Source organism: Myotis yumanensis, unplaced genomic scaffold (genome assembly GCF_028538775.1).
Source record: "Myotis yumanensis isolate MYYU_CA2020_CCGP unplaced genomic scaffold, mMyoYum1.0.hap1 SCAF_11, whole genome shotgun sequence".
Lineage (NCBI taxonomy): Eukaryota > Metazoa > Chordata > Mammalia > Chiroptera > Vespertilionidae > Myotis > Myotis yumanensis.
The window spans coordinates 10,243,947-10,270,307 of record NW_027223762.1 but is presented as its reverse complement, the minus strand read 5'-3'; the positions used below and the strand labels follow the sequence as shown (position 1 = coordinate 10,270,307).

Sequence of the window (26,361 nt, the reverse complement as noted above, 5' to 3'; positions counted from 1 at the left end):
TAAAAAAGGACCAATCAGGGTGGAGGGCAACCACTTTCCCTATATAAGTGGGTTTCCTGGCCTCTGGAGGGAGCCACTTTTGATTTTTGCCCAGCTTGCTGTTTACCTGGATAAAGTCCTTCCTCTTTCTGACTCCTGTTGGCATTGGGTTAAGGGCAGAGCATTTTTGTGGACCGGCCCCTCCTCCAGAACCAGGGCCTGAACTTCCCCACTTCCCTGGCTCCTGGCTTTGGCTCTTTGGAGCCAGAGCTGGGGGAACAAAATATTGGAGGGGTGAGTGGACCGCCAGTATGGACTGAAGAATCCAGAAAACAATCCCAAATAGACCATGATCTACGTAGAATTTTGGCTGGCTGAGCCTTGCACTAGTTAATCCGTAATTCCAGATGCTTCCGAGGGGAGGATCTGCCCTAAAAGCCACTTGGCCGCAAATGTAGCAAATGCCTAAGTCCTAGAGCAGCGGTTCTCAACCTGTGGGTCACGACCCCTTCGGGGGTCAAATGACCCTTTCACAGGGGTCGCCTAAGACCATCGGAAAACATATATAATTACATATTGTTTTTGTGATTAATCATTGTGCTTTAATTATGTTCCATTTGTAACAATGAAAATACATCCTGCATATCAGATATTTAAGTACGATTCATAACAGTAGCAAAATGACAGTTATGAAGTAGCAACGAAAATAATTTTATGGTTGGGGGTCACCACAACATGAGGAGCTGTATTAAAGGGTCGCGGCATCAGGAAGGTTGAGAACCACTGTCCTGGAGCCTCTGGGCGCAAAGCCGCCCCTGCAGCCGCCTGCCCGCCCGCCCACCGGACTCCCTCGCTTGACCCCAGGATCAGGGAACCACACTTCAAGTCCAGGCCTGGCGATGACGTCACGCCTCCCCTTTCTAGCATCGCGAGACTTTTACCCTCCCCGCCCCCCTCCCGCCCCCAGTTCCCTGCGCTCCCAACCGCCTGCGCCCGCTGCTGTGCGGCGGCGGGGATGGCGAGCCGCGGAGCCCGGGCGGCGCCGGTGGCAGCGGGTCCGCCATTGGACGAGGAGGCCTGAGGGACGGGGAGCGAGGCGAGGCCGAGCGTGTGGCCCCGGGAGAGCGAGGGCGATGGACGCCAACGTGCCGAAGCGGAAGGAGCCTGGCAAGTCCCTGCGCATCAAAGTCATCTCCATGGGCAACGCCGAAGTGGGAAAAGTGAGCACCGGGCTCGGGGGGCGGGACCTCGGCGCAGCGGAGCGACGTGCCGATTGGCTGGGAGGGCGGCCACTCAACCGCCTGGGGCTCAGCCTCCTCCCCGCCCCTGAGCAGGCCGGGGTCTCCTCCGGGGGACGGGGCGCCGGGAGGGAAGCTCTCCTGACCCTTCTGACCTCTGGGTGGCCCCCTCCCCCACCCACGTCGCTCGTCCCAAGAAGGTGTCTTCTGTGGCCCTTACCCCTTGAGGGTATGTACCCCAAAGAGAGTCGGGAGGCCTGGGCCCTGATGTCACTCCGTCTGCTCAGAGACCGTCTCTGCGCTCCAGGGACCCCCCCAGGACTGGGAGGTGGAGAAGGAAAGTTGAGTGACCCAAGCAGAGCTGGGAAGCCGCAGGGAGTGTGCTGGGTGCGTGTGAGGCCTGGGGGTTTGCACAGGGCTCTCTGCAGACCTGGAGCCCAGAGTCGATCCTTTCAGTCCTAAGAAAGCAGCGCTGATGCTGACATGTGTCACGGGGAGGTGCAGGGCGTCTCCAGGAGCCTGTTGCCTTTTTTTTTTGCAGGTTTGTTTGGTTTTTGGTGGTGTCACCACATCAGTTCTCTCAAGGAAGCCTTAGTTCCACTGCCTTTTTCTTTTCTCCGTCTCCTGGGTATCAGCCAAACGCTCTCCCATTGTATGGGGTGGGGGCGGGGGGGGGGGATGGAGGGCGAGAGGCGACCCAGGTCTTTCCCCAAATGAGTCCTAAGACTGCCTCCTCTTCGCCCAAATTGTCTCTGCTTCTGGGTGAGTGGAAGCTGCTTAGTGAGATCCTCTCAGAGCCGTCACATTAGTGACAGAGGCAGGATTAGAACCCGGGTCCTCGCACGCCCACCGCAGAGCGCAGAGCTCTCTCCATGACAGCGCGCTGTCAAAATCAACTGGGAGCAGGATGTCCCCGCTAAAAGAACCGTTCACGAGATGCTTAAGCCAGTGCCTTGCACATACCGTTCATGCTCATTCAATGTTTTTTAGTGTCTTTCCTTTCTATTTAGCGGCATTTTACTGTTTATGTATCTTGTGTGTATAAATGTAAGTACTAACATAGCATTCACTGAAAGTCAACATTTACTGAACATCAGCTCTGTGCCAGGCATTGAAAAGAAAATAATGAAATGCCTTTTGAAGGTTATGAACTAAATTGGCAAAGTGAGCATGCATCATTTTTGTAATTTTACTATGTCTAAATGGTGCAACATTAGAAATAGCCCAAAATTCCCAGTGTCACTACATTCATTTATTAGCCAGTGCAATTAGGTAAGAGAAAGAAAATACATGAAGTACTGGAAAGAAGGCAATATTATCATTATTCGCTAATGATATGATTGTTTATCTAGAAACCCAAAGAGAATTAACTGAAAAGCTATTAGAAACAATAAGAAAATTCAATAAGGAAAAACTAATATACAAAAATTAATAGCTTTACTATATAAAATTATAAATGTTTGGAATATATAACTGAAAACTATTTTAATTTACAATAAAAGACAAAACAAAATAAAGTGCCTAGTTTTAAAATTGAGAACTAGGTAGGACCTGTATGAAGAAATATTTCATATTCTGCAGAGGGACATAAAATTACCTAGCCAAATGAAAATATATTTCTTCTTAATTAGGATCACTCAGTATTGTAGAAATGTTAATTCTTTAAATTAATACATGGATATCATTCAATTCCAATTATATTTCCAGTAAGATTTTCCTTCAGAACATAATAAAAGGTACTAAAGTCTTTCTGAAAAATGAAACATGAAAATAACCAAGAAAATTGTGAAAAAAGAAACGAGAGGAGACTAACACTACTAGATATTAAAACACCTTTTAAAGTTACCAAGATTTCCTATTGATACTGGAAAGGAAATATAGAGACATTAGTGGAATAGAATGGAGTCCAGAAATAAACCCAAACAGATGAGGAAATTCAGTTTATAACAAATATAATGAAATCATGGGAACATAGAGACCATTTAATAAGTACTATTGGAATAAGTACCTACTATTTGGGAGTAGAGTAGATTCCTATTGTATTCCTTTCTCAAAAATAAATTTTAGGTGAATAAAAGATTTAAATGAACACATTTTCCCCCTTAATTATAAAAGTAGTACATACTCATTTTAAAGAATTTGGAAAATGTAGAAAGATATACAAATAAATAATTATAAGTTAAACATAAGGAATGCTCTAGTAAATAATCCTTGGATCAAAAAGCAAATCAGAACAAATAACAAAATAACTATAAAGCAATAAAAATGAATAGAATCTATACCATAACCTTCAAAATTAAATCTGTACCATAACCTTCAAAATTAAAGCTGTCATCAAAGGAAAATGCATTATTTTATTTCTACAGAAGAGAGGTAAAAACTAAAGGAATTTAATGGTTGCTCAACTTTGTGAGTATATTAAAAACCATGGAAGTGTACACTTTAAAATGTGAATTTTATGGTATGGTATATCTCAATTTTTAAAAAGCTAAAGGAATTTATTTATTGATACATTAGGAAAAGAACACAACATAAACCAAAAAAGAGAGGGAATTTTCTGGAATGACTAATGACAAAGTGCCTAAAATCTGTTTAAGAAAAAATAGAGAAAGCAAAAAATTACAAGATTTGTTTTGAAAAGGAGATAGTCACATACTGGAAGAGATTAAAAGAATGATTAGAGAATACTACCTACAATTCTATGGGAACACATTTGAAAATGTAAAGGAAATGGGGGATTTCCTAGCAAAATATAAATTACCAAAATTGACTCAAAAAGAAGTAGAAAGTCCAACTGACCAGTTACTCCAGAAGAAATTAAAAAGAATTTAAGAGATTTATCATTGCCCAGGTGGCGTGGCTTAGTGGTTGAACATTGACCTATGAACCACAAGGTCACAGTTTGACTCCCAGTCGGGGCACATGCTGGGTTACGGGCCCAATCCCCAGTGTAGAGCATGCAGGAGGTAGCCAGTCAATGATTTTCTCTCATCATTGATGTTTCTCTCTCTTCCTCTCCCTTCCTCTCTGAAACCAATAAAAATATATTTTAAAAAATGAAATCAATAAAATAAAGAGATTTGCCATTTAAAAAGCTATCAGGCTCATGAATAAGCCTTATTTAAGCTTTAAATAACACAATTTCAATTTCTTTAGTTATTCCAAGGCAAAGAAAAGTATGAATAGGACTCAAACTTATTATATGAAGTCATGGAAACTTAAGTAGCAAAAATTGATATAGTATAAAAAATTATATACTGCCCTAACCGGTTTGGCTCAGTGGATAGAGCGTCACCCTGCGGACTGAAGGGTCCCAGGTTCGATTCCAGTCAAGGGCATGTACCTTGGTTGCGGGCACATCCCAAGTAGGGGGTGTGCAGGAGGCAGTTGGTCAATGTTTCTCTCTCATTGATGTTTCTAATTCTCTATCCCTCTCCCTTCCTCTCTGTAAAAAAATCAATAAAATATATATTTTTTAAAAATTATATACCAATTTTACATAGACATAGAGATGCATAATTTTGAAATATCAACAGAATTCAACAATAAAAAAATAATTCACTGTTAGTAAAGGTTTATTATAGGAATGCAAACATGGCTCAATATCAAGATGTCAACTCCATAATTTGTTATGTCAGCTGATTACTGGAAAAAATATTTCCAGTACTGTAAAAATATTTGATGTAACTAGTCACTTCTAATGAACACTTTATGATAAAACAATATTTATTATCAATCACCAGAAAACATACCAAATGGTAAAATGTTAAGGCAACTTCGATTAAAAATAGGTACAAAAAGGATACTTACTATTTTCCTTTATTACTCAGCATTGTTTTTTAGAGGTTCTAGAGATAAAATAAGAAAAAGGAGATTCCGTGCCTGGAATCCGTGCTCCTATCTCCCTCTCCCTCTCCCTTCCTCTCTGAAATCAATAAAGATATATCAATTTTTTAAAAAGAGGACCCTATTGTTACTAATGCTTTACTAGGGTGCTGTTCTCAAAAAGTCCATGAGAGGGCACTATTGCACCTAATCCCTTACTACGGTGCTGTTCTCAGAAAGTCCACGAGAGGGCACTATTGCACTTAATCCCTTACTAGGGTGCTGTTTTCAGAAAGTCCACAAGAGGGCACTATTGCACCTAATCCCTTACAATGGTGCTGTTCTCAGCATGTCCACGAGAGGGCACTCTTGCAACTCCTCTCTTACTAAGGTGAGTTTATTAAGTCCTTTTTATAGTAACTGTCCTATTTAATTTAGATTGAGGTTTATCAGGAAAGAACAAACTCCATTATCAGCACTTCAAGTAAATTATAAGTTTCATAAGTGCTAAGGATTATTATTAATATACAAGTCATTTTAAATTGGCTTTTCATTGGCACTGATCAAATTCTGCAGGAGATATTAAGAAGTAAAATACTGGTGCATGCCCTCACATAGTTTACTGTTTAGCTGAAGAGATAAAGCAAATATACACATGTGAAAAGGTAATTAACAATACGAGGGAGTGTATGACTAATAGCAATGTATAGGGTTTGTGTGTGTATGTGATAGTGTGTATGTAAAGTGCTAGGGGAGTTCAGATGCAGACAAGACCTCTTATAACCTGAGTGCTGAGTTTGAGCTGGACCTTAAAGGATAACTAAGATTTGAAAAGACAAGGGAAGGTTTATTCCAAGTAGAAGGAAGAGTAATGACAAAGGCCAGGAAGTCGGGTCCTGGGAGTTTTGCTGAAATGGAGAGTTTATATAGAAGGGTTTAGAGCAGCGTTCTCAACCTGTGGGTCGCGACCCCTTTGGGGGTCGAATGACCCTTTCACAGGGGTCGCCTAAGACCATTGGAAAACACATAGATAATTACATATTGTTTTTGTGATTAATCACTATGCTTTAATTATATTCAATTTGTAACAATGAAATTGGGGGTCACCCAACCATAAAATTATTTTCGTTGCTACTTCATAACTGTAATTTTGCTACTGTTATGAATCGTAATGTAAATATCTGATATGCAGGATGTATTTTCATTGTTCGCGACCCACAGGTTGAGAACCGCTGGAGAAGACAGATTAGGGTCAGATTACGGAGGACCTTGAATAACAGACAAAGGAATTTGGATTTTGAAGTCTTGGCAATGAGAAGCCACTGAAGATTTCTAAGTTGAAATAATGTTAATGGTGTGCAGTGTTGGCTAAAGTTGGGAGGAAAAGGAGCCAGAAAGACGAATGAAGAAGTTCCTACGGTTGTCTAGTACACGATGACCTAAACCAGAGTGGGATCGATGGCTCCTGGAATGAAGAGAGAAGGAGATTTAGAAAGGCTCCGAATCAAACACGACTTTAACCTTTTGATCCTCTGTGATTGGGAAAATGGTAGCAATATCAATAGAAGTAGGTTGTCAGCAGGATGCGCTATTTTACGTATAAGATTAGTTTATTTTCAGACAACAGGACATCTGAGTAGAAACTAGTCTAGCAGATATTTGGAGATGGGGATCTAGTCTTGGGAGGGAGGTCAAGGCTAGACTTAGGCATTTTGTTGTTATTGTTGAAAGTGGAGGAGGTCTTGCCTGGCTGGCATGGCTCGGTGGTTGAGTGTCAACCTGTGAACCAGGAGGCCATGGTTTGATTGCCGGTCAGGGCACAGGCCCGGGTTGCGGGCTCAATCCCCAGTGTGGGCTGTGCAGAAGGCAGCCAAGCAGTGATTTTCGTCATCACTGATGTTTCTCTCTTCCTCTCTGAAATTAAAAAAAAATTAAAAATAAAAAGAAAGGAGAAGTTATCTTCAAAGAAAAGAGCACAAGGATTGAGAACTAAACTAAAAGCATACCCATATTCGACATTAAGGGGAGAATTACAAAATAATTTTTCTTTAAAATCTTCACTTTTAGCATTTGTTTCAGTTATTTTATACTTTTGCCTTTAAAAAATGCTTTCTTATAGGAATGAAGACACCAACCATGTGAAGAAATGTGTTTATTTTGTATATGTTCACAGAGGCTATTTACTAAAAGCATGTATTTTCACCTTTTTAGAGCTGTATTATAAAGCGATACTGTGAGAAAAGATTTGTGTCGAAATACCTTGCAACAATTGGAATTGACTATGGAGTCACAAAGTGAGTATATTGTAACTTCCATAGAAATTCAGCACCTTCTAAAACGCTCTGTCTGGAAATAGAGAGTCTGAGATAAATTGGGGAAGAATAGGAGTGAGACCTTCCAGATGCGTGGAGATCACACCGCTCAGCACCGGCGTCACGCACTCCTCGCTGAGCGCGTCCTGTTCGGCAGGCCTCGCGATGGGCACAGGGCTGCCTGTGGAGCAGGTCAGCGTAGAGCCGAACTGGCAGGGTCACTTTTCAGGAAACGTGTTTCTGTAGAAGGAGGTCCTAGTAGCAGATGTGTTTAGAGCATTTTGAAATATCCTCTCTGAAAAGTCTAAATATTATGTGGAACATTTTCTATCAGAGAACTTGATTGATTTGTGATCTTCAGAGCCTATTGGACTTGAGGAGAGAAATGACCCAGGAAGAGTGAAATTGGGTATAATGGAGGGTTTATTTGGAGATGAATCGAGAGCGGATTGAGTTGGGGAGGAAGCATTACATTATAGGGAATAATCCTGCCAAAGAGTAGAATTGAGGTAGGCAGCACTCCCTAAAGGTGGATCTCAGGCACTTGCTATTCTGGCCCCAATTTCCCTTCTGCACCCCCTTCCCCCTCCGCCCCCTGTCTCTCTTATTACATTCCTTTACACCTTTGCTCTCCATCCACACTGAACTGCCATCATGCTGTCCTGTCAGGTGCCAGTGTTCACTCTGCACCTGAAACGGCCCTTCCCCTCATCTCTCCACCTGCCCGTCCCTGCAAGGTGTGAAATACTCCTGTGCCCATAGGCCTTCTGAACACTCCTTCGTCAGTCAGGACTCGTTTTGGTTGCAAATGACAGAAATACTAAAATTCTCTGCTGTTTATGGTACTTACCCTAAATTACTTTGTGTTATTATTATGATTTGTATATGTTTAATATCTCCCACTAGATTGTAAGCTCTGTGAATAAGGGGCAATTAATGTAAATTATCTCCCAGTGCCTGGCTCAGTGCTTGTATGTAGTAGATGCTCAATAAATATTTATTGTTAGGTAAGATGGATATATCCGAATAGGAAGTTGGCAAGATTAGAATATTAGCAACATTCAGAAAGGTAGATAAGGGGGGTATCTATAGTTCAGGGGACAGGATTTCATCAGTGATGTGTGAGGGGATCCTGTTGAAGGCAGTTTTGTTTTGAATCATGTAAGTAGCTAGTTGATTCATCTAAGAAATGAGAATCGCCATACTACGCCACAGAAGGTGGTTTATTCAACAGACTCTTCTGTTTCTGGCTGAAATTTTTTTTGGAGAAGGTGGTTATCCCTGGTGAGTCAGGAGGATATAATTGACAGAAACCCAACTCAGATCAACTCCAGCAAAAAATAAAAATAAAAAGGATGTCAATTCACAGAATCCAATTACACAGATGTAGCTGGGCCTCAGAGATGACTGGAACCAAATATAGCCAAATCCTTTCCCTCTCCCTCTTTCTCTCTCTCTCCTTCTCCTTCTCCTTCTCTCTCCCTCTCTCTCCCTCTCCCCCTCTCCCCCCTCCCTTTCCCCCTCCCTCTCCCCCTCTTTTGGCTTTCTCCACACAGCTGCCAGCAGCTCTCAGCCTCACCCTGTAAATTTTACTTCCAGCGAGGGAGCGAAACTAATATTCCAAGTGTAAACATCCCAGGGAAGGTTTTGGTTGTCAGGTAGGACAGACGCCTTTCCCTAACTCAGCCAGCTGTGGGATCACTGAGAACATTTGCACTACCAGATACATGGGGAGAAGGGGTGGAGGGGTACTCCTTGGCCATCCCATCTGTCCTGTTTTCAATATGGTGAACCTCAAATTGCAGTATTCTGAAGAATTACTTGTAGAGTTTGTCAAAATGCAGATTCCTAGACAGAGATTCTGATTCCCGGGTCTGCGTTCTCACAGCCCCCCCTCCCCCAGTCAGGATGCAGGAGTCTTCAGGCCGCAGCGTAGGGAAGCCCTGCCCTGAGGTAACGAATGGCCATTTTCTTAAGCAGTTTCTCTGGCTCCGAAATTAAATTGACCTCTTTGGAGTTCAGTGTGTGAACACACTGTGTTACTTCCTGACTGTGTCCTTCAGTGCCATGCCTTCTCAAATGCTATCTCCTAAGGTAAAATTTCCTAATATAAATTATTATGCCAGGTCTTTTGTAGATGCTCCCACACTCTTATTTTGTTTGTCTTGCTGTTCGCACGTTCTCTTTTATTAGATGGATTCTGATGTCACAAATGTGCTTCTTACATTTGGTGAGACCTGGTAGAGCACTCAGCAGAGAGGGAATCACGATACGATGATGAGTGGTGGTTAGTTGGACTTAAATGTACAAACACTAGAAAACAGCTGTAGGAAGGAGGGTTTCAGAACTGAAAGTAGATATTGTCCTTTGGACAGAGAATAGTAATAAACACACCAGGAGACAGCGGGGGACAAGGGGGCAGGTGCCGATGTCCTGGTGTCCGTCCCCCCGCCCCCCGGAGGGAGTCGTACCAATGCTAAGACTGAAATGCTTAAAAAAGATGCTCGTTGGTTAATTTATTGTTATAATCTCTACTCTTTAACCTTAGTGGAACCTTTTGTGAAATAATATTTCTGTGGTGAGGACACATTTACATTGAAAGCTCAATTCCTCCCAGTTCAGTTTTTTGTCTTTTTGTTTTTTGTTATTTTTATTTCAAAATAGTATAAACCCATATTTATTAAAATGTCTATTAGTCTTATCTATGCATAGAAAGAAGTCTGCTGTGATTTTCATCTCTGTTAGTGATGGTTTTTTCTGGGTGATATGATTTGGGTTTACTTTTAAGCTTTCATCTTTGTATTTTCCTTTGGTGTTTGAATTATTTATCATGTTTTATTCATACATTTTCCAGTAGTGATTTTTCTTTTTTAAAAGGAAAGACTTGAAGCAAAAATGCTATAATGTTAACAGTAGTTAATTCTAATATTAATGGTTGTTATTTCCCTTTTTGATCTGTTCTCTATTTTCAAATTTCTGAAAGAAAATTGACTATTGCTATTGCTCAAATGAAGCTAACAAGAAAATTAAACAGATATTGTTAATAATATAATTTGTTACAATTCTGCATGGTAACCAAGTGTAACCAGTAGTAATTAAGATGTCTTACTAAGGGAAACAGTATATTTTGTTTTCCTTCATCTCGCTCCTACTTGTCAGTTTTCCTTAGTCCCACAGCACGAGCCACCCTTGGTGAGTGTAGGGGGCGGACAGGCGTGTCTGAGGGCAGTTGGAGGTGAGTGAGTGCCTGTGGCACGCGGGCTCAGTGTGTTAGGATCAGGAGGCAGGTTGCCTGCCAAGGTGTGGCTCCTGTTGCAGAGATGATCCGGGATCGGAAGAGGCACTGAGCAGCTCTCTGAAGGTTCATACACACACGCCTTTAAAACGTATAAGTGACAGATATTTCTAAGTGACAAATAACATTAATGTGAATGCAGAAACCATGACCTTTGGGATTTTTTTTTCATGTGAACATTTCAGGGTACAAGTCAGAGACAGAGAGATCAAAGTTAACATCTTTGATATGGCCGGACACCCCTTCTTCTACGAGGTAAGAAAGCCTTTTTGAGAAAACCTATATCCAGTATTGTCAGTGGTTTAGCCAAAGATCCTGAATTACCTCAAACAGCCCATATTCAAATTATGTGTAAAAATAAGTGTGCTTAGCTGGTGTAAGACATTGTCACTGTTAAAGGACTGCTCTTTTCGCTGTATACCTGAGCCCAGAACGTGAGTGCGTTCGTGGCAGCGTACAAGTGATCAGGGTCCGCTCAGCCACACCGGCCCGGCCTGGGTTGGCATTCCGTTCAGCACTTGGAAAATCCTCTGGTCTCGATTTCTGATGAGGAATCTGCTGTCATTTGAAATGTTTTTTCCCCAGAGGAGAGGTCTCACTTTTCTCTGGCTGCTTTCCTGATTTTCCCTTGGTCTTTAGTTTTAGAGGTTGAATTTGGTGTGTTGGCATGGATGTCTTTGCTTTTTCTGCTTGGGGTTTCCTCAGCTTCTTGACTCTGTAGGTGTTTGTCTCTTGCCACATCTGAGGAGTTTTAGCCGTTGTTTCTTTGAGCGTTTTCAGTCCCACCCTATTTCTCCTCTCGGGACTCTCCTCTTGTTGTAGTCCCACGGTCCCTGAGGCGCTGTTCTATTTGTTTGTTTCTCTCTCTATTGCTTAGGTTGCCTAATTTTATTGTCTGCCTTCTAGTTCTCTGAGTCTTTCCACTGCCCCCTCCATTTGTTGTTGAGCTCAATTTCTAAGCTTTTTCATTTTGGTTATTGTGTTTTTCAGTAATTTATTTTTCTGAAGTCTCCACTCAGCCTTTGCCTGAGTGGAGGGGTGGAGAGGCAGAATTTTTTGAGGTGTCTGGCCGAAGCGAGTGGTTATTGTCTAGTTTCTTTGTCTTGTGAGGCTTCCCCTTCCCTGGTCTTCTGTCTAAAGAGAGCAGCCTCTGTTGGGCGTCTGTCTGTCTGCACCCTGTGGCATTTCCAGGTGGACCCCCAGCTCCCTGTCTTGCATGTGTGAGGCAAACAAAGCCCAGGGAACTCACCATTGTCTGTTCCCCAGCTCCCGAGTTCCTAGCTTGTCTGCCTTCTTCTCTCCCCCTTCCCGAGACTTGTTATGTCTGTTTTCTCTGTGCTGCCCGGGTGTTTTCCTTGTACTCACAGGAAGAACAGGGAAAAGCGCATCTCTCCGTCCTCCTGGAGGAGAAAGGGAGGCTAATGCCCTCGGTGGTGCTTTGCCTTCATCACCTCGTTTCCTCTTCGTAAAAGCCCTGGGGAGTGCGCAGTGCCCCGTTTTGCAGATGAGGAAACTGAGACACCGAGAGGTTCAGGGCCTGCCCCGGTCACACCATAGTAAGTGAGTGTGAACCAGTGTGCCCGGCTCCGGAGCCGTGTGCCCGTCCAGCGTGGCTCTGGGTGTGGAGTCTGAGGTTGCTGCTCAGCTCCAGGCTCAGAGAGAGCTGCCTGCCACCCGGGGTGGGGTGTCTAATGGCTGTACCTGTTGCTAATATCTGTGTCATTTTTGCCTTAAGTTCTTTTTAATTGTTCACTCAGCTTCCATGTTCTTCCTGAGCAGAACTTGACGTCATTGTGTTATTTTAAGGTCTGCTAACAGCACTTAATGATTGATCGCCTCTGGGGAGTGGAACTGGAGGTGAGGAAGGTCGGGCAGAGGCTGCTGTTTCCATTCCAAGCCCTTCTGCACCGACAGATTCTGTTAATCATGTTACTTTGATTTTGTAAAACGTCCCCTGAAGTGAAGGCCAGCAGATACTGAGCTACAACAGCAAATGCTATGAACACACAAAAGAGCGTACTTTGCAAAGTTAATGATTCTCTTCTTTTGAAACAGACCTATATGGTTTGTACCTTTTCTTATAAAAACACAAAACCCCTCCAACTTGCTACTTCAGATTTTGTGCACCTGTTCTTTTATGTGAAGGTTCGTAACGAGTTTTACAAGGACACACAGGGGGTGATGCTGGTCTATGATGTTGGGCAGAAAGACTCCTTTGATGCCCTTGACACGTGGCTGGCGGAAATGAAGCAAGACCTTGGACCTCACGGGAACATGGAAAACGTTGTCTTCGTAGTGTGTGCCAACAAGGTAACCGCTTTGGAAATGGTCCGCTCAGCTTTCTAGATTTATTATCGAGGAGCGCAGCTCTGAGTTTGGGGGAACATAAAAAGGAAAGTCCTTTTTCGGTAATATAGGAATCAACAGCTTTTCAAAACATAGGTCCCTAACACAAGAACAACAACAAACCAACAGCTGGGTGTCAGGCTTTGATCCGTTTTTGTGTCTGGTGGGTACTTGGGGAAGTGGACGCACACTCCCCCCTCCGTGCGGCAGGTTCTCCAGGCACTTGCTTTGCCACAGAAAATCAGCCCCATCCAACATTACTCGCCGTCTTGTCCCTTTGGGTCCTGCATTTGATGTGCGAGCGCCGGGCTTCATTAAGGATAGTATTTGCCTATAAAGGACCGACAGACCTCACTGGGCCGTCTCTGGCGCTCACTTGGCTGTTTCAGATTGACTGCACCAAGCACCGCTGTGTGGATGAAAGTGAGGGGCGTCTCTGGGCCGAAAGCAAAGGCTTCCTGTACTTTGAAACGTCAGCACAAACCGGAGAAGGAATTAATGAGATGTTCCAGGTAACCCAGCATTTTGTTGTTCTAAAATTTGTGTCGTGCCGAACCGGTTTGGCTCAGTGGATAGAGCGTCGGCCTGCGGACTCAAGGGTCCCGGGTTCGATTCCGGTCAAGGGCATGTACCCCGGTTGCGGGCACATCCCCAGTAGGGGGCGTGCAGGAGGCAGCTGATCGATCTCTCTCATCAATGTTTCTAACTCTCTATCCCTCTCCCTTCTTCTCTGTAAAAAATCAATAAAATATATTTAAAAAAATAAAAATAAAAAAAAATAAAAATAAAATTTGTGTCGAGACTGCCCATGCCAAATTCTAGTTTAAATTATGAGAAGCAAAAAGGGAATTTCTCATTTGAATGAGCTCTTTCTTTTCAGAAGCTGGTGAGAAAAAGAGAAAGAATATGAATATGATATGTGTGTGTGATATCTGTCTGCTGTCTATTTCAGACCAGACCTGGCTGATATCAGAGTTACTTGAGGAAATTCTTCAAAATACAGGTTGCTGGGTTCCGGGCCTATTGGAAGCGTAATGTGATGGAGCCAGGAATCTATATTTTGAAAAAGCTTTCTAGGTGATTCCGATGATTATCAAGTTTAACAGCAGCTATTTTACACTTCAGTGGACACAGAATTTCTTCCAAACCACCTTTGGTTGCATTTGTATGCAGATCGGCTTGCCATAGCTAAGATAATCCTCTATCGTGGCCATGTGCGGCGGTTACAAATCCAGCCAGTCACACACAAAAACCGGTCTCGCCAATCACGTAGGCAATAGAAGGATGCATTCACAGTGCAAGCTGAATAGATGGCCACTTTTTTAAAATTTACTAATCTTGGATAATTTTAAGGGGAGGAGGCTGTTTAAACACTAAGTTATAAAGTCAAGTCAACTCTTAATGACAGATCCATTTGGAAGTAAGTGGTGGCATGAATAATGCATTTTTTTCTTACGACTACATCTGATATTTTGGGCATTTTCAGCATTTTGAATAATGTAGCTATACTATAAAGAGTTGTTCTTAATTATTGAGTGGGATCTTACTTAATCTTTTATGTGGAATTTTCTTCTCACAAGCTGTCACCCCTCCTATTGGAAGACAGGTCCCATCCTCGCTGACAGGCTAAATTGGGCATCAGTAGCTTCTATTTCAAGATCAAATAAGGCTGGTGTTGTCTTGCCACGATTCTCTTCTTGTGAAACAAACCTCTGTGGGTTTGTACCTCTATATGTGCAATAATAATACTTAGCCATTTGAATAGTGTTTTACAATTCTGGAGGGGTTACATATTGCATCACCTTTAAGACTCGTAGTGTGCAGCAGTTAGCACTCTCATTTCAGATAGGAGAGCACCTGAGAGGAGCAGTGATTTGGTGGATAGATAATAGCTGCAAAGCAGCGGTTCTCAACCTGTGGGTCATGACCCCTTTGGGGGTCGAACGACCCTTTCACAGGGGTCGCCTAAGACCATCGGAAAACATATATAATTACATATTGTTTTTGTGATTAATCACTATGCTTTAATTATGTTCAATTTGTAACAATGAAAATACATCCTGCATATCAGATATTTACATTACGATTCATAACAGTAGCAAGATTGCAGTTATGAAGTAGCAACAAAAATAATTTTATGGTTGGGGGTCACTACAACATGAGGAACTGTATTAAAGGGTCACGGCGTTAGGAAGGTTGAGAACCACTGCTGTAGAGGTTAAAGCAGCACTTTCAATCTGTTAGTTCATTCTCTTTTGGTCTCTGTTGTGTCTCCTGAGATGTTAGCACCCATTCTTACTCCTACTCCGTTGTGTATAATGTCTTTTCCCCCTCCAGTTACTTTCTTTTTTTTAAAAAAACAAGTTTTTTTTTAATGATTACAGAGAGGAGAGAGAGGGAGAAAGAGAGATACAAACATCAATGCTGAGAGAGAATCACTGATCGGCTGCCTCCTGCACACCCCACACTGGAGATTGAGCCCACAACCCAGGCATGTGCCCCAACCGGGAATCGAACCATGACCTCCTGGTTCATAGGTCGATGCTCAACCACTGAGCCACGCTGGCCAGGCTCCCCTCCAGTTCCTTTCAAGAGCTTCTCTTTCTCATTGATTTTCAGTAGTTGTGCCATGTGCCTGGGTGTGGTTCTCTTTACGTTTATCCTACGTGGGGCTTGTTGAGTTTCTCGGATTGATGTGCAGGTGTTTTTCATGAAATTTGGGGAGATTTTTTAAAAATATTTTTTTATTGATTTCAGAGAGTAAGAGAGAGAGAGAGAGAGAGAGAGAGAGAGAGAAACATCAATGATGATGAGAGAGAATCATTGATCAGCTGCCTCCCTCACGCCTCCTACTGGGGATCAAGCTCGCAACCCAGGCATGTGCCCTTGACCAGAATCGAACCTAGGACTCTTCTGTCCCCAGGCTGACGCTCTATCCACTGAGTCAAACCAGCTAGGGCTGGGGAGATTTTTTAAACCTTTATATTATGCCCCATTTTCTCTCTCTCTCTCTCTTTCTCCCCTCCCCCACCCCCGGACTCCAGCTACATAGTAGATCATGTGATTTTTGTCCCACAATTCTTGAGGCTATGTTTATTTTTATCCCATTTTTTTCTCTGTTTTTTAGATTGCATAGTCTCTGTTGCTCTGACTTCAATCTGCTGTTGAATCCACTGAGGGAATTTTTCAATTCAACACTCTTCACTTCTGGAATTTGCATTTGGTTCTTTTGGGTGGTTCCCAATTCTCTGCTGAGATTCTCTCTCTTCACTCACCAACAGTATATCTTCCTTCACTTCTTTAATCGTATTTCCCTCTGAAATACTTGCTTTATTATGAATTTTAAGAGTTACTGAAATATATTGAAATCCTTTAGTCGATGCTTACAAGGAATCCCTATTGTCGCCAAGTCGGTTCTACCGTGGGATGTGTTTCTCTTTGCAGACCTTTTATGCAGCCATAGTTGACTTATGTGAAAATGGCGGGAAACGTCCGATCCCAAATAGCAGTGCTAGTTTCACCAAAGAACAAGCAGACACCATTCGCAGAATTCGAAATAGTAAAGACAGTTGGGACATGTTGGGAGTCAAACCTGGAGCGTCAAGGTAAGCAGTGCTCTGTGATGTCAGTGCTGAGCTCTACTGGTATTATAGAGAACGGCTCCATTGTCGAAATCACAGGCACGGATCTTCTCACAGTTGTCTGGAAATACAGGGGTGTGTGGACATACATTAGGTGACTTGCTCACACTCTTTCACTGAATCAGAAGCAGCTTTGTGTCTTCGCTACTCAGGTGATAGCAGTTGCCTGATGTGGAAACTTTGTAGTGTGTGTGCAGAAATGCTTTTCGAAATGGTATGCTCTGCTCTTGTTGAATTAAGAGCCTTGAAGCTAATGAACCTTAAAAAAAATACCTTACAAAAGAGACTTCTTAAATTATAGAATTTTGGAAGAGGAAAAAATGTTAGCAATCAACGTGTTCAAACATTTCATTTTATAGCTGGGAAAACTGGGACTTAGTGAGACTAAATACATTCAGTAACCTCAGGGGTTAGTGGTAGAATTGGTTCTTGACCCTGAACACACCATGTGTGTGTTTGTGTGTGTGAGTGTCTCTCTCTCTCTCTCTCTCTCTCTCTCTCTCTCTCTCTCTCTGTCTCAAAATTCCTACTAGATTCTCATCTGTGTGTATTTATGTTCCTTTATTTTAGCCAAAAGAATTATTTGGAAGAAAAAGAAATATAATCACTACTCTTTGTTGCTGTGCAAGAGTAAATCATTGTTCAGTATGGCCATAGAACTTTTTCCCCCAGTTTTAATGAAATATAATTCACATGCAGGATTGTATCGTTTAAGGCGTACAGCCCAATGATTCAACTCACAGATACTGTGAAACAGTGACCACAAGTTTAGTTATAATCCATCATCTCATAGAGAAAAGAAAAGGTTTTTCATTGTAATGAGAACTCTTGGGATCTACTCTCTTAAGAACTTTCAAAGTTTGCATAACTTTTTACTACAGAATACTGTTACTGTACATATTATAATTATAAGAGTCCTCAGATCTTTTGCTTTTGCACCATAGCTTTTCTCTCCATGGTTCTCCCTTTCTACTTATTCACCTTGACCCCACCCCACCCACCCACCCACACAAGCCCACCTTGAAATTGCCTTGTCAGCATCCATAGTGTTAGTATCTCTTCTCCATTCTGGTCTCAGAGCATATGTTTAGTCCAGAAGCAAAGAGGGGAGGGGAGAGGAAGACAGTTATTGGTCACCTCGACTTGCCAGGCTTTACTGAGGATGCTTTAAGCACAGATGACTCGTGCACATAGCACAGAGTTCATTGGTGTCTTTTAAATGTACTTTTAGGTTTCCATGGCCTCATTCTAAATTCTCCCATTTCATCCTCAAGGGATATTGGCTCTAAAACTAAGACATGGTTACTTATTACTTAGAACAATATTATTACAGAAAAGTAAACTTTGGTTTCTTATTCACTCTGGTTAATTGGAATCTACTAAAATTTACAGGATCTCCATAAGTTCCATGCCCTTAACCAATAGAAACATGTACTGTTCTTACCTTTGCTCTTCTGGAGATATCAAACTAATTTTGTATGGTATTGAGCACTTTGAGGCAAAACCTACAAACATTTTTTAAGTTATAGACAGTTTCAATGTTTGTTCAGTGCTAATTGTTTACTATTCTTGACCTTTGAGAAAATCTTAATCTTCAGTAGAATTAATATATTTCTTACACACTTGACTCAGTCCTGTTTCTCCAGAATTTTCCTTGAAAGCCTTCCCTGCTACCCAGAATTCTTTTTTTCTTTTTTAAAATTCTTTATTGTTGAAAATTACATGTTTCATTTTCCCCCCATTGACCTCTCCCAGCCCGCTCCCGCACCCCAGCACAGGCCCTCACCCCCCTACTGCCTGTGTCCATTGGTTACCCAGACTTCTTGAAAGGCACTCTTGGTGCAGCAGGCCAGGCCTCATACCACCCCCGGTGGACATGTTTCTTCAGGAAGCAGAGCAGAGAGGGCACCTACCCAGGACTCGCTCACAGGGAAGAGAGAGGATGCTGAACCTGCTTAGAGACGGAGAGTCCTTTGGGGAAAATGTGATTCTTGGTAGCTGATATTAAAATTATGTAGAAGAGCTACATGAAAGATTAAAACAAGAGAATGCAGGACTCCCCTAAGAGCAGAAAATAGAAAAAGCCGTAGAATGTATGCTCAGGACATGAAGAACTTAGCATGGCCCTGTGACCTGTCTCTCCAAGCTGACATAAGACTTTCCGTCACATCAAGACATCAAAGACCAACTCCCTAATTTGCAGAGCCAAACTAGACATCCTTCGGATAAAAAGTAAAGGAGGGAAGCTAGGGTAGTGGTCAGCAAACTGTGGCCCCTTGAGTGTGGCTCTTCCACAAAATACCACGTGCGGGCACGCACGTACAGTGCAATTGAAACTTTGTGGCCACACTCAAGGGGCCAAAGAGCCACAGGTGGCTCACAAGCCACAGTTTGCCGACCACTGAGCTAGGGCATTCAGAAAGCGCCCTACCCAGCCTCAGAAGACAGCGGGAACCTGGATCACAAAAGGAAGGTGGGAAATAAAGCCACCCGGTGGAGACAGAGCAGACTCCTTCCAGGCGGTGACTGGGCACTAGAAGCCTCTCAGAGGCTTGGCACGAGCATAATGAAGAGCAGGGAGCCCGCCAGTGTGGCTCAGTGGTTGAGCATTGACCTATGAACCTGGAGGTCACAGTTCGATTCCCAGTCGGGGCACATGCCCAGTTGTGGGCTCAATCCCCAGTGTGGCGCGTGCAGGAGACCGCCGATCAATGATGCTCTCTCATCATTGATGTTTCTATCTCTCTTTCTCCCTTTCTCTTCCTCTCTGAAATGAATAAAAAGTATATTTAAAAAAAAAAAAAGCAGGGAAGGTTATAGAACCAGGTGGTCTCCAGGCCCCTCCCTGATCAGTTCCTGCTCATTGGGGAGCTCGGAAGCCTAAGGTCTCTGGCTGTGCGGGTCTTACCGCTCCTCTCTCTGGGTATGTTGATCTCTCTCATTTCTTCTTTATCTCCGGGAGCTCACTGTACCTCTCAGGTACCCCTTTCCATGTCCTTTTCCTGGTCATTGGTATCCCCACCTACCCTGGGCCTCAGGCTCCCCAGGAAACTGGACTCATTTCAGCCCTTTTTCTTGTAGCTTATCCATCTGCTTCTGCCCCCTCTTGCTCTGCATTATCCCTTTCTCTTCCTGCCACAGACACCGTAGCTACGATGTGCTCTCACTTGGGTTATGGTAACACCCCCACCTGACCCCTGACTTGAAGAAAGGCACTCCCGGCACCGTTTGTCACGGAGCGCCTACTCTTGTTGTTGTTGGTCAAACCCCGTTTCCTGTTGTTTGGCCTTTCACTTACTGACCCTGCTCCCTGGCTACTTGGTTCCGTGTCCCTCCCAGCAGTTTCCTCGGGGGACTGCACGCCGGACCCCCAGTCTGTGCCCAGCCTCGCCAGTTCTCTGCCAGTTGCTCGTCCCCGAGCCCCACTTTCAGAGCTAGTGCGGGCCCTGCCCGGACCGCCCAGGCCCTCCCTGCTGCCAGCTCTCACTCAGTGCCGCCAGGTGCCAAGTGCTGTTTCCATCCGATCGCTCCTTTACCAAGCGCTTTCTCAGCGTTTATATACTCAGTTTCCACTGTATTTTTTTCTACTTGTATGTTCCATATTATTTGTTGTTTGTTGTTTCCTAGTTTTACCTTTAAAAAGGGTAGGAGTTATTTGGGATATGCTTTCTGCAAGAGTTATTACGTTATTCAAACAGCCAAGTGCAGCTCATGGGGCGGGCCTGCCACTAACACGGGCTTTGCTCCTTTTCGTAGGGACGAAGTCAACAAAGCCTATCGGAGGCTGGCGGTGCTGCTCCACCCTGACAAATGTGTGGCGCCTGGGAGTGAGGATGCCTTCAAAGCGGTGGTGAACGCCCGGACGGCCGTCCTGAAGAACATCAAGTAGGAAGGAGAGGAAAGGACGCGTGGGGCTCAGTACAAACAGGCTTTCCCTGGAGGTAAAACAGCCAACGTGGGTTTTCCTCCACAGAACCTCCCTGCTCGTTTCCCGTGTGTGTTGTCAGCCCTGAATCAGTAATCCAGGCGCCTGCTACCATGTCACAGAGGGGGTGAAGGGACCACACGCCTGCGTCGCTCATCGCATATTTCCAAGTTGAAAGCAAGTCCCCGCGTAGGCCCCTTGCTCAGGAGAGTCCAAAGGTTTCTGGAGGGAAGGACAGGAAGACCCTTTCACCTCTTTCTTTTTTAATTCATCATCAGAATTAAAACAGAAGCAGACAATATTGAAACCCCTGGAAGTTTGGTGTGACCTCACAAGCAAGTTGCTCCTTTTAGGATGAGTCCTTAGGTGGTGTTGTAACCATCAATCTAAAATTAATGAGCTCTTAGAGCCCTTTGGAAGTTTATGAAACAGAGTGATGTGATTCTGAATTAAGCAGCCCTTTTTTGATATTTAGTCTGTTCCCTTCTCTGACCGCCAGGGGGAGAGACGAGCCAGTCCTGAGGGTAAAAGCGATGGCAGCCACACTTCTGGGTAAACTGGCTGCTGCTGGTGGGGCCCCTGGATCTGAGGTCTCTCCCTGGCTGTGGCAATGGGTGCTGGTTGCTGTGGGGAGCGTCATCACCTAGGGACGAGGAACCGGACCCAAGACAAGGGCTTGAGGGCACACTGGATGGTGCACACATGGCCAGGGCCCCGGCAGCCTGGCTCAGGCACATTTGATGCCTTAGCGGAGCCCCCATGTGAGGTTTATGCCTTTTATTGTTTCTGTATTATTTGCTGCAGACAAATAATGGTGGAAAAGGCAGGGCTGCTGCTCAACAAGCCAGGTCTCCTCATCAGTGTCAGTTCCTCTTCTCTAGCCTCCTTATTCCATATACGACATCCGCCATCAGTTCTCTCCTTCAGTCCCTGGCTTCCACCCACTGCCTCCCTACAAGCCTGGGCCTGGGCCTGGATGACCAGAGGAAGTGTGGGTCCTTTGGTGGGGGCCGGAGGAGGGAGAGATCCTTAAGCCTGTGTGGGAGGAATCGCCATCATTTTGCTTGGGTCCCAAATTTCTGAATAGCGTTATTTTACACTACAGATTATAAAGATTACCTTCACACAGAGAGATCCACTCCGCATAGTCTCCGGCTCAGTCTCCCAGGATGGGTGAAGATCAGGCCTGGCCTTTCTCTCAGGCGTCTACCCCTCTCAGGGGTGGCTCATCGCCTGTCACTCTCATGAGGATGCTCATGTTTTTAGCTGTGACCACGCTGTGCTGATGGGGGCTTTAGGGTTCACAGGACACTACTTTCTGTGAATTTTACCAGCTGTCCCATAGAGATCGCCGGTTGGCATGCCTGCACCTCAGGAGAAAGGCACTTCCATTCATTCACGCCCACTGCGTCTGGCCCTCCCAAAGCAGCTGCATTCGGTGGCTGCCCTCGGGCTGCAGGGAGCTTGTCAGAAACCAGAGCATTGATTTCTAGTAGGTTCTCATCTCCGTGAGACCGAAATGTTCTTTTTTATGAAATGAGATCTGAGATACGATTTCTGGTGGGGTTTTCCTCTGGCCATTTAATGTTCACTAGCTCTGGGACTGCAGGACTCCAATTGCTTAAGGCCTTCATCATGCCTATAGTGATGAACATCGCTCTGTTCTGGCTACAGAATTGAGGAGTCGTGTGAATGAGGGATCACACATGGCCGTGTCAGCCCAAGTTGACCTGACAGCTCGCTGAGTGTGTGGCCCTGTATAAAGAGCTGGGGCCAGTTTTCAGCACTGTCCTTAAACCCTGGGTCAGTCACCTCACTCACCTACAGTGAGAGCGTGCGGCTGGGCAGTTACAGGGGGAGTTCTTTCGGCTTCCATTCGAATCCCTATGTAGCGACTGACTTGTTGGAATTTGGCCTGATCCTATTCTCAGGTCCTAGGACTCAGTTCCCAGGACCTTCATTGGGAGTCAAGGCGGCCATGTACTGCTTCACTTATGGAAAAGAGAGGAAGCCAGGATTTTCTGACTTCCATAATTCTTGAGTAGAATATTAAAAGATAATGAAGCATGAACAGCAATGAGAAGTTTTTTAGTACTAACTTCATGCAAACTTACAGACCTCTGTGCATTAATTTAACTTCTTGGTGCAAATATGCCCTTTATAGTTCAATCTTAAAATTATTCAGCCAGTTAGGATTTCAGAATACATCAGTGAGAGTAACAACTAGCAGAATAATTTTAATGGCTAAAAATAATTTCTAGAGAGAATCTTGTTTTTCAAAAAGGAATAAAAAGTTTGAACAGCTATTATTAAAGAAAAGCCATTCCTTCCACATCTGAGTCACCAAGAATTAACTTTTAAAACTTGTCATAAAAAACCCTGGAGGCATTTCAAGCTAATCGTCCAACCTGCCCAAGCACTTTAACATCCACCCGCCTTCTGTTCCACTGTCCTCTGCTGCCTCCATTTGAATCGATGTTCTCGCCTGTCAGCATTTCTGTTATTCCACGTGTCATTTTCTTCTTCACATTAATGTGTCCTTGGCATTGTCGTCAGTCTGTTCAGGGACTGTAGACGCGGGGTGTCGTGCTGCTACCCCCCATAAACTGCTCTGATGCTGTAGCTCGCACACTATTCTTTAAGGCTCACATTTACCTCAGGAAACTTAGGTTAGTATGTTCTCAGCATTGAATTCTCAACTGGTCAATATTTTTTATACCCATAACCTAGTACCTACTTCACTGTTGGTCCCATGAGCCATAGACGAGGCAGCTGACTTTCTGAAAGAAAGCCGAGTGAGTGCAGCACCGGAGTGAGGTCGCCACCCCTCGCAGCACAGGGACAGCCTGGAGGGGCGAGGGGTCCCAGTGTCGGGTTGGAAGGGGTGGAGCTGGTGCACATTGTGTGTCACGGTGACAGTGCCTTCTCCCAGGAACCTCGGTGGGTGCCGGGATGTCACTCCCTTCACTGCACGCTGTCCAGCTCACGGAGTCTGCCGATGATGTGGTGAAACTTTTGAAAATGGTCTTTGGCTAGTTTTTAAACCAATTTTGAGTTTAGCAAAATATAGCTAACCACCTTCCATTGCAAGTTTTGCAAAGTGGAAAGCGGTTCAGACTTGGGATTGAGCACAATTGTAAGATACACTTGATACCATTTGTACATTGGTTTTCCCATGAACCATCTCTAGAGAAGACAGCATTTAAACTGTGATGTGGGTGCATCAGCTTGTGTGGAACGAGCAGTGCAGGACCGCTGTGCAGTGAAGGCCTGGGGGGATGACCTGTTGGAAATGGGCCAGTTTGGGTTGGCTTCCTGCATCGGTTGCCCTTTGACTGTGAATGCAGAGTCTCTAAACAAACCTTTTGCTCTTACGAGGTAATTTACATATTTGCTTTCTGTTGAAATAACTGAAAATGTTAAAGCCAACAGTTGTTTATGTCTTGTATAGAGAGTGTCATATGTATTTAAGTTGTGTATTTTTATAAAGTAAAGCCAAATATCAAACACTGCTCTGTGGGCCGCACTGATTTGTTGAAACATTGGTCTTTAACTAAAACACGTGAGTCCAGGAGCCAGTCCACATCCTCACGCACTGAGGCCTCAGATAAGGCATCTGGCTTTAGTTTCCAGTTGGTCAAATGGAAGAAATTTTTATTCATCAGTGCATCAGGCTAGTCTAACCTTATTAAGTTGGGATGAGAGTGTTTTGATCTCTTAGAGAAAGATACTAATGTTATGTTTGCCTTTTTAATTCAGATAAAACTTACCTCATTTTAATAATGAAGATCTTAATAATTCAGTTAACTGCTCTCTGGACAGCAAGAACCCTGAAGTAACAGACTGGTGCGAACCCAGACTCTGAAAGAGGGGAGCCTCGCAGGCCGACCCGCAGAAGGCGGTCTGTCTGCGAAGGCTTCCTTCCGACAGGGGCTTTCGTTGTCGTTTCGAAGGACATTCGCTCTCATCTGGGACTGTCCTTCACTCTTTAGGGAACTGTGCCACCTTCATAGCTCGCACGTCCTACGGGGAGCTGCCAGGCCCTCCTGCGCCCCACCCTTCCCCCTGCCCACAGAGATCGGTTCCTGAGACGGGAAATGTCATCCAAGCTCAACCAATTGGCATCCCTCCCTGGATCCTTCTAAAGCAGTGGTTCTCAACCTTCTGGCCCTTTAAATACAGTTCCTCATGTTGTGACCCAACCATAAAATTATTTTCGTTGCTACTTCATAACTGTAATGTTGCTACTGTTATGAATCGTCATGTAAATATCTGATATGCAGGATGGTCTTAGGCGACCCCTGTGAAAGGGTCGTTCGACCGCCAAAGGGGTCGTGACCCACAGGTTGAGAACCGCGGTTCTAGTGGGATCTATGAAAACACACTTCCTCTCAGGAGAGGAAGACAGACAGAGTCTGCTGGTGTTGGCACCTTGATTATAAGCTCATGGAAAAAACTCGAGAGAATGAAGCAGACATTCAGAAAGAGACAGTCCTGACAGCTAAGACTTTCCTTCCAGCCCACGAGGCCTTCTGAGCTGGTGGTTGTTCCCTCCCATCAGCCACCCCAGAGCCTTCCAATAAAGCCCACCCCCTCCCGTTTTCTGCTTTAGCTCATGGGTGTTTAAGACACCCAGGACGCAGCAGGGACGAGAGCTGTGGACTGTAGACTGACAGGATATTTGACAGGTATAGTATAAAATTTCGTATACTACCTATGTCCAAATACTCGTTACTTCTTGACTGGTCTTTGGCTAGTTTTTAAACCAATAATAACCAGCTGTAAACTGAAAAGAACTATCAGTTTAATTCATTTTGTTTCAGGGTCATTTTAAAATGCCACATTTTATCTAGCTTTTTACTTTCTGTGTGAGCCATTGCCTGTTGGGGGCACTTCTAATTTCTTCAGTTTCTAATCAGATTTCATTGTCAGAACAGTCATTCGCCATGTATTTATTGACACCTCCTACATGTCCACCCTGTTCTAGGCACTTGGGCTGTAGCAGAGCACAGACCAAACAGAACCCCTGACCTGTGGAGCTTATATTATAGTTCCATTAATATTTTATTTGTGGGGTTTTGAAGAAATGTTCTTTTTTCCTGTAGGTTTCTTTCTGAAGAGGCACAGTTTGCATTTTTTACTATTCAAATATGCAATTTTGTAATTAATCCTGGTTGCTGCTACATACAGATCATGTAGGTTGTTAAAATGCTGTGTTAAATTTTTTGAGAACTTAACCGTTTTCATTATAAAAAGCTGTTTTTCATGTTGGCCTGGAGGGTGTAGTTCTAAACTTTAGACATTTCTGCCAGAACAGGATGAATCCCCATGGGACACCTCGTCCATGCAGATGCTGGTGAGGAAAGCACCTCGGCCGGGAAGGGGATCGGGTTCAAGGACAGGTCAGGCTCCGCCAGGCACTGGTTCCAGTGGCCGTGCTCGGCAGGGACTCCGTTCATGAAGGGCCCTAATGTAACATCAGCTATGGGGCAAGTATTGCAGTTTTGTGTGTCGAGGCAAAGAGCTGAGCTTCTCATAAGAAATGAACAGGACTTGCAGGGGTAGGAGCTGCCTAAAGGAAGAAAGAAGAAGACGGCCAGGAAGCTGGAGTACTGAGAAGGGTAATTGGAAAGATATTAGACACTACAAATTACTAGATGTTACACAATTATTAGAAAGAAGCCAAAGAGAAGCTCCCAGTGACAGAACCAAAGGACTTTTATGAACATGGATGTGTTTGATGTTACTACCATTTTACAGATGAGAAAACCGAGGCTCAGAGAGGGTGAGTGGTTTGCTG

General features: G+C 44.1%; 1 protein-coding gene across 3 annotated transcripts; it reads left to right on the top strand.

Annotated features, from left to right (window-relative positions):
* The first annotated feature begins 966 nt into the window (after positions 1-966).
* Positions 967-25,249, top strand: DNAJC27 (DnaJ heat shock protein family (Hsp40) member C27). Of its 3 annotated transcripts, XR_011473142.1 has the most exons (8): positions 968-1,199; positions 7,254-7,336; positions 10,835-10,904; positions 12,795-12,959; positions 13,385-13,507; positions 16,440-16,600; positions 20,393-20,577; positions 25,174-25,249. XR_011473142.1 is itself a non-coding variant. In XM_070428801.1 (7 exons), the coding sequence occupies exons 1-7, from the start codon at positions 1,113-1,115 to the stop codon at positions 20,523-20,525; spliced, it is 822 nt and encodes a 273-aa protein (XP_070284902.1). In that variant the 5' UTR covers positions 969-1,112; the 3' UTR covers positions 20,526-24,068. The 3 variants fall into 3 exon arrangements, 2 of the variants coding, with proteins under 2 accessions (XP_070284903.1, XP_070284902.1); XM_070428801.1 differs by lacking the exon at positions 25,174-25,249 and having other exon boundaries at positions 969-1,199; positions 20,393-24,068; XM_070428802.1 differs by lacking the exons at positions 16,440-16,600; positions 20,393-20,577; positions 25,174-25,249 and adding an exon at positions 16,123-16,263 and having other exon boundaries at positions 967-1,199.
* The last annotated feature ends 1,112 nt before the right edge of the window (positions 25,250-26,361 follow it).

What these genes read in the sequence shown, in the direction of transcription:
- DNAJC27 (XM_070428801.1), top strand. Translation starts at nt 1,113, where the DNA reads ATGGACGCCAACGTGCCGAAGCGGAAGGAGCCTGGCAAGTCCCTGCGC. An exon ending in GCAACGCCGAAGTGGGAAAA is followed by an intron (nt 1,200 to 7,253) that starts GTGAGCACCGGG and finishes TCACCTTTTTAG; the next exon opens with AGCTGTATTATAAAGCGATA. An exon ending in GAATTAATGAGATGTTCCAG is followed by an intron (nt 13,508 to 16,439) that starts GTAACCCAGCAT and finishes TTCTCTTTGCAG; the next exon opens with ACCTTTTATGCAGCCATAGT.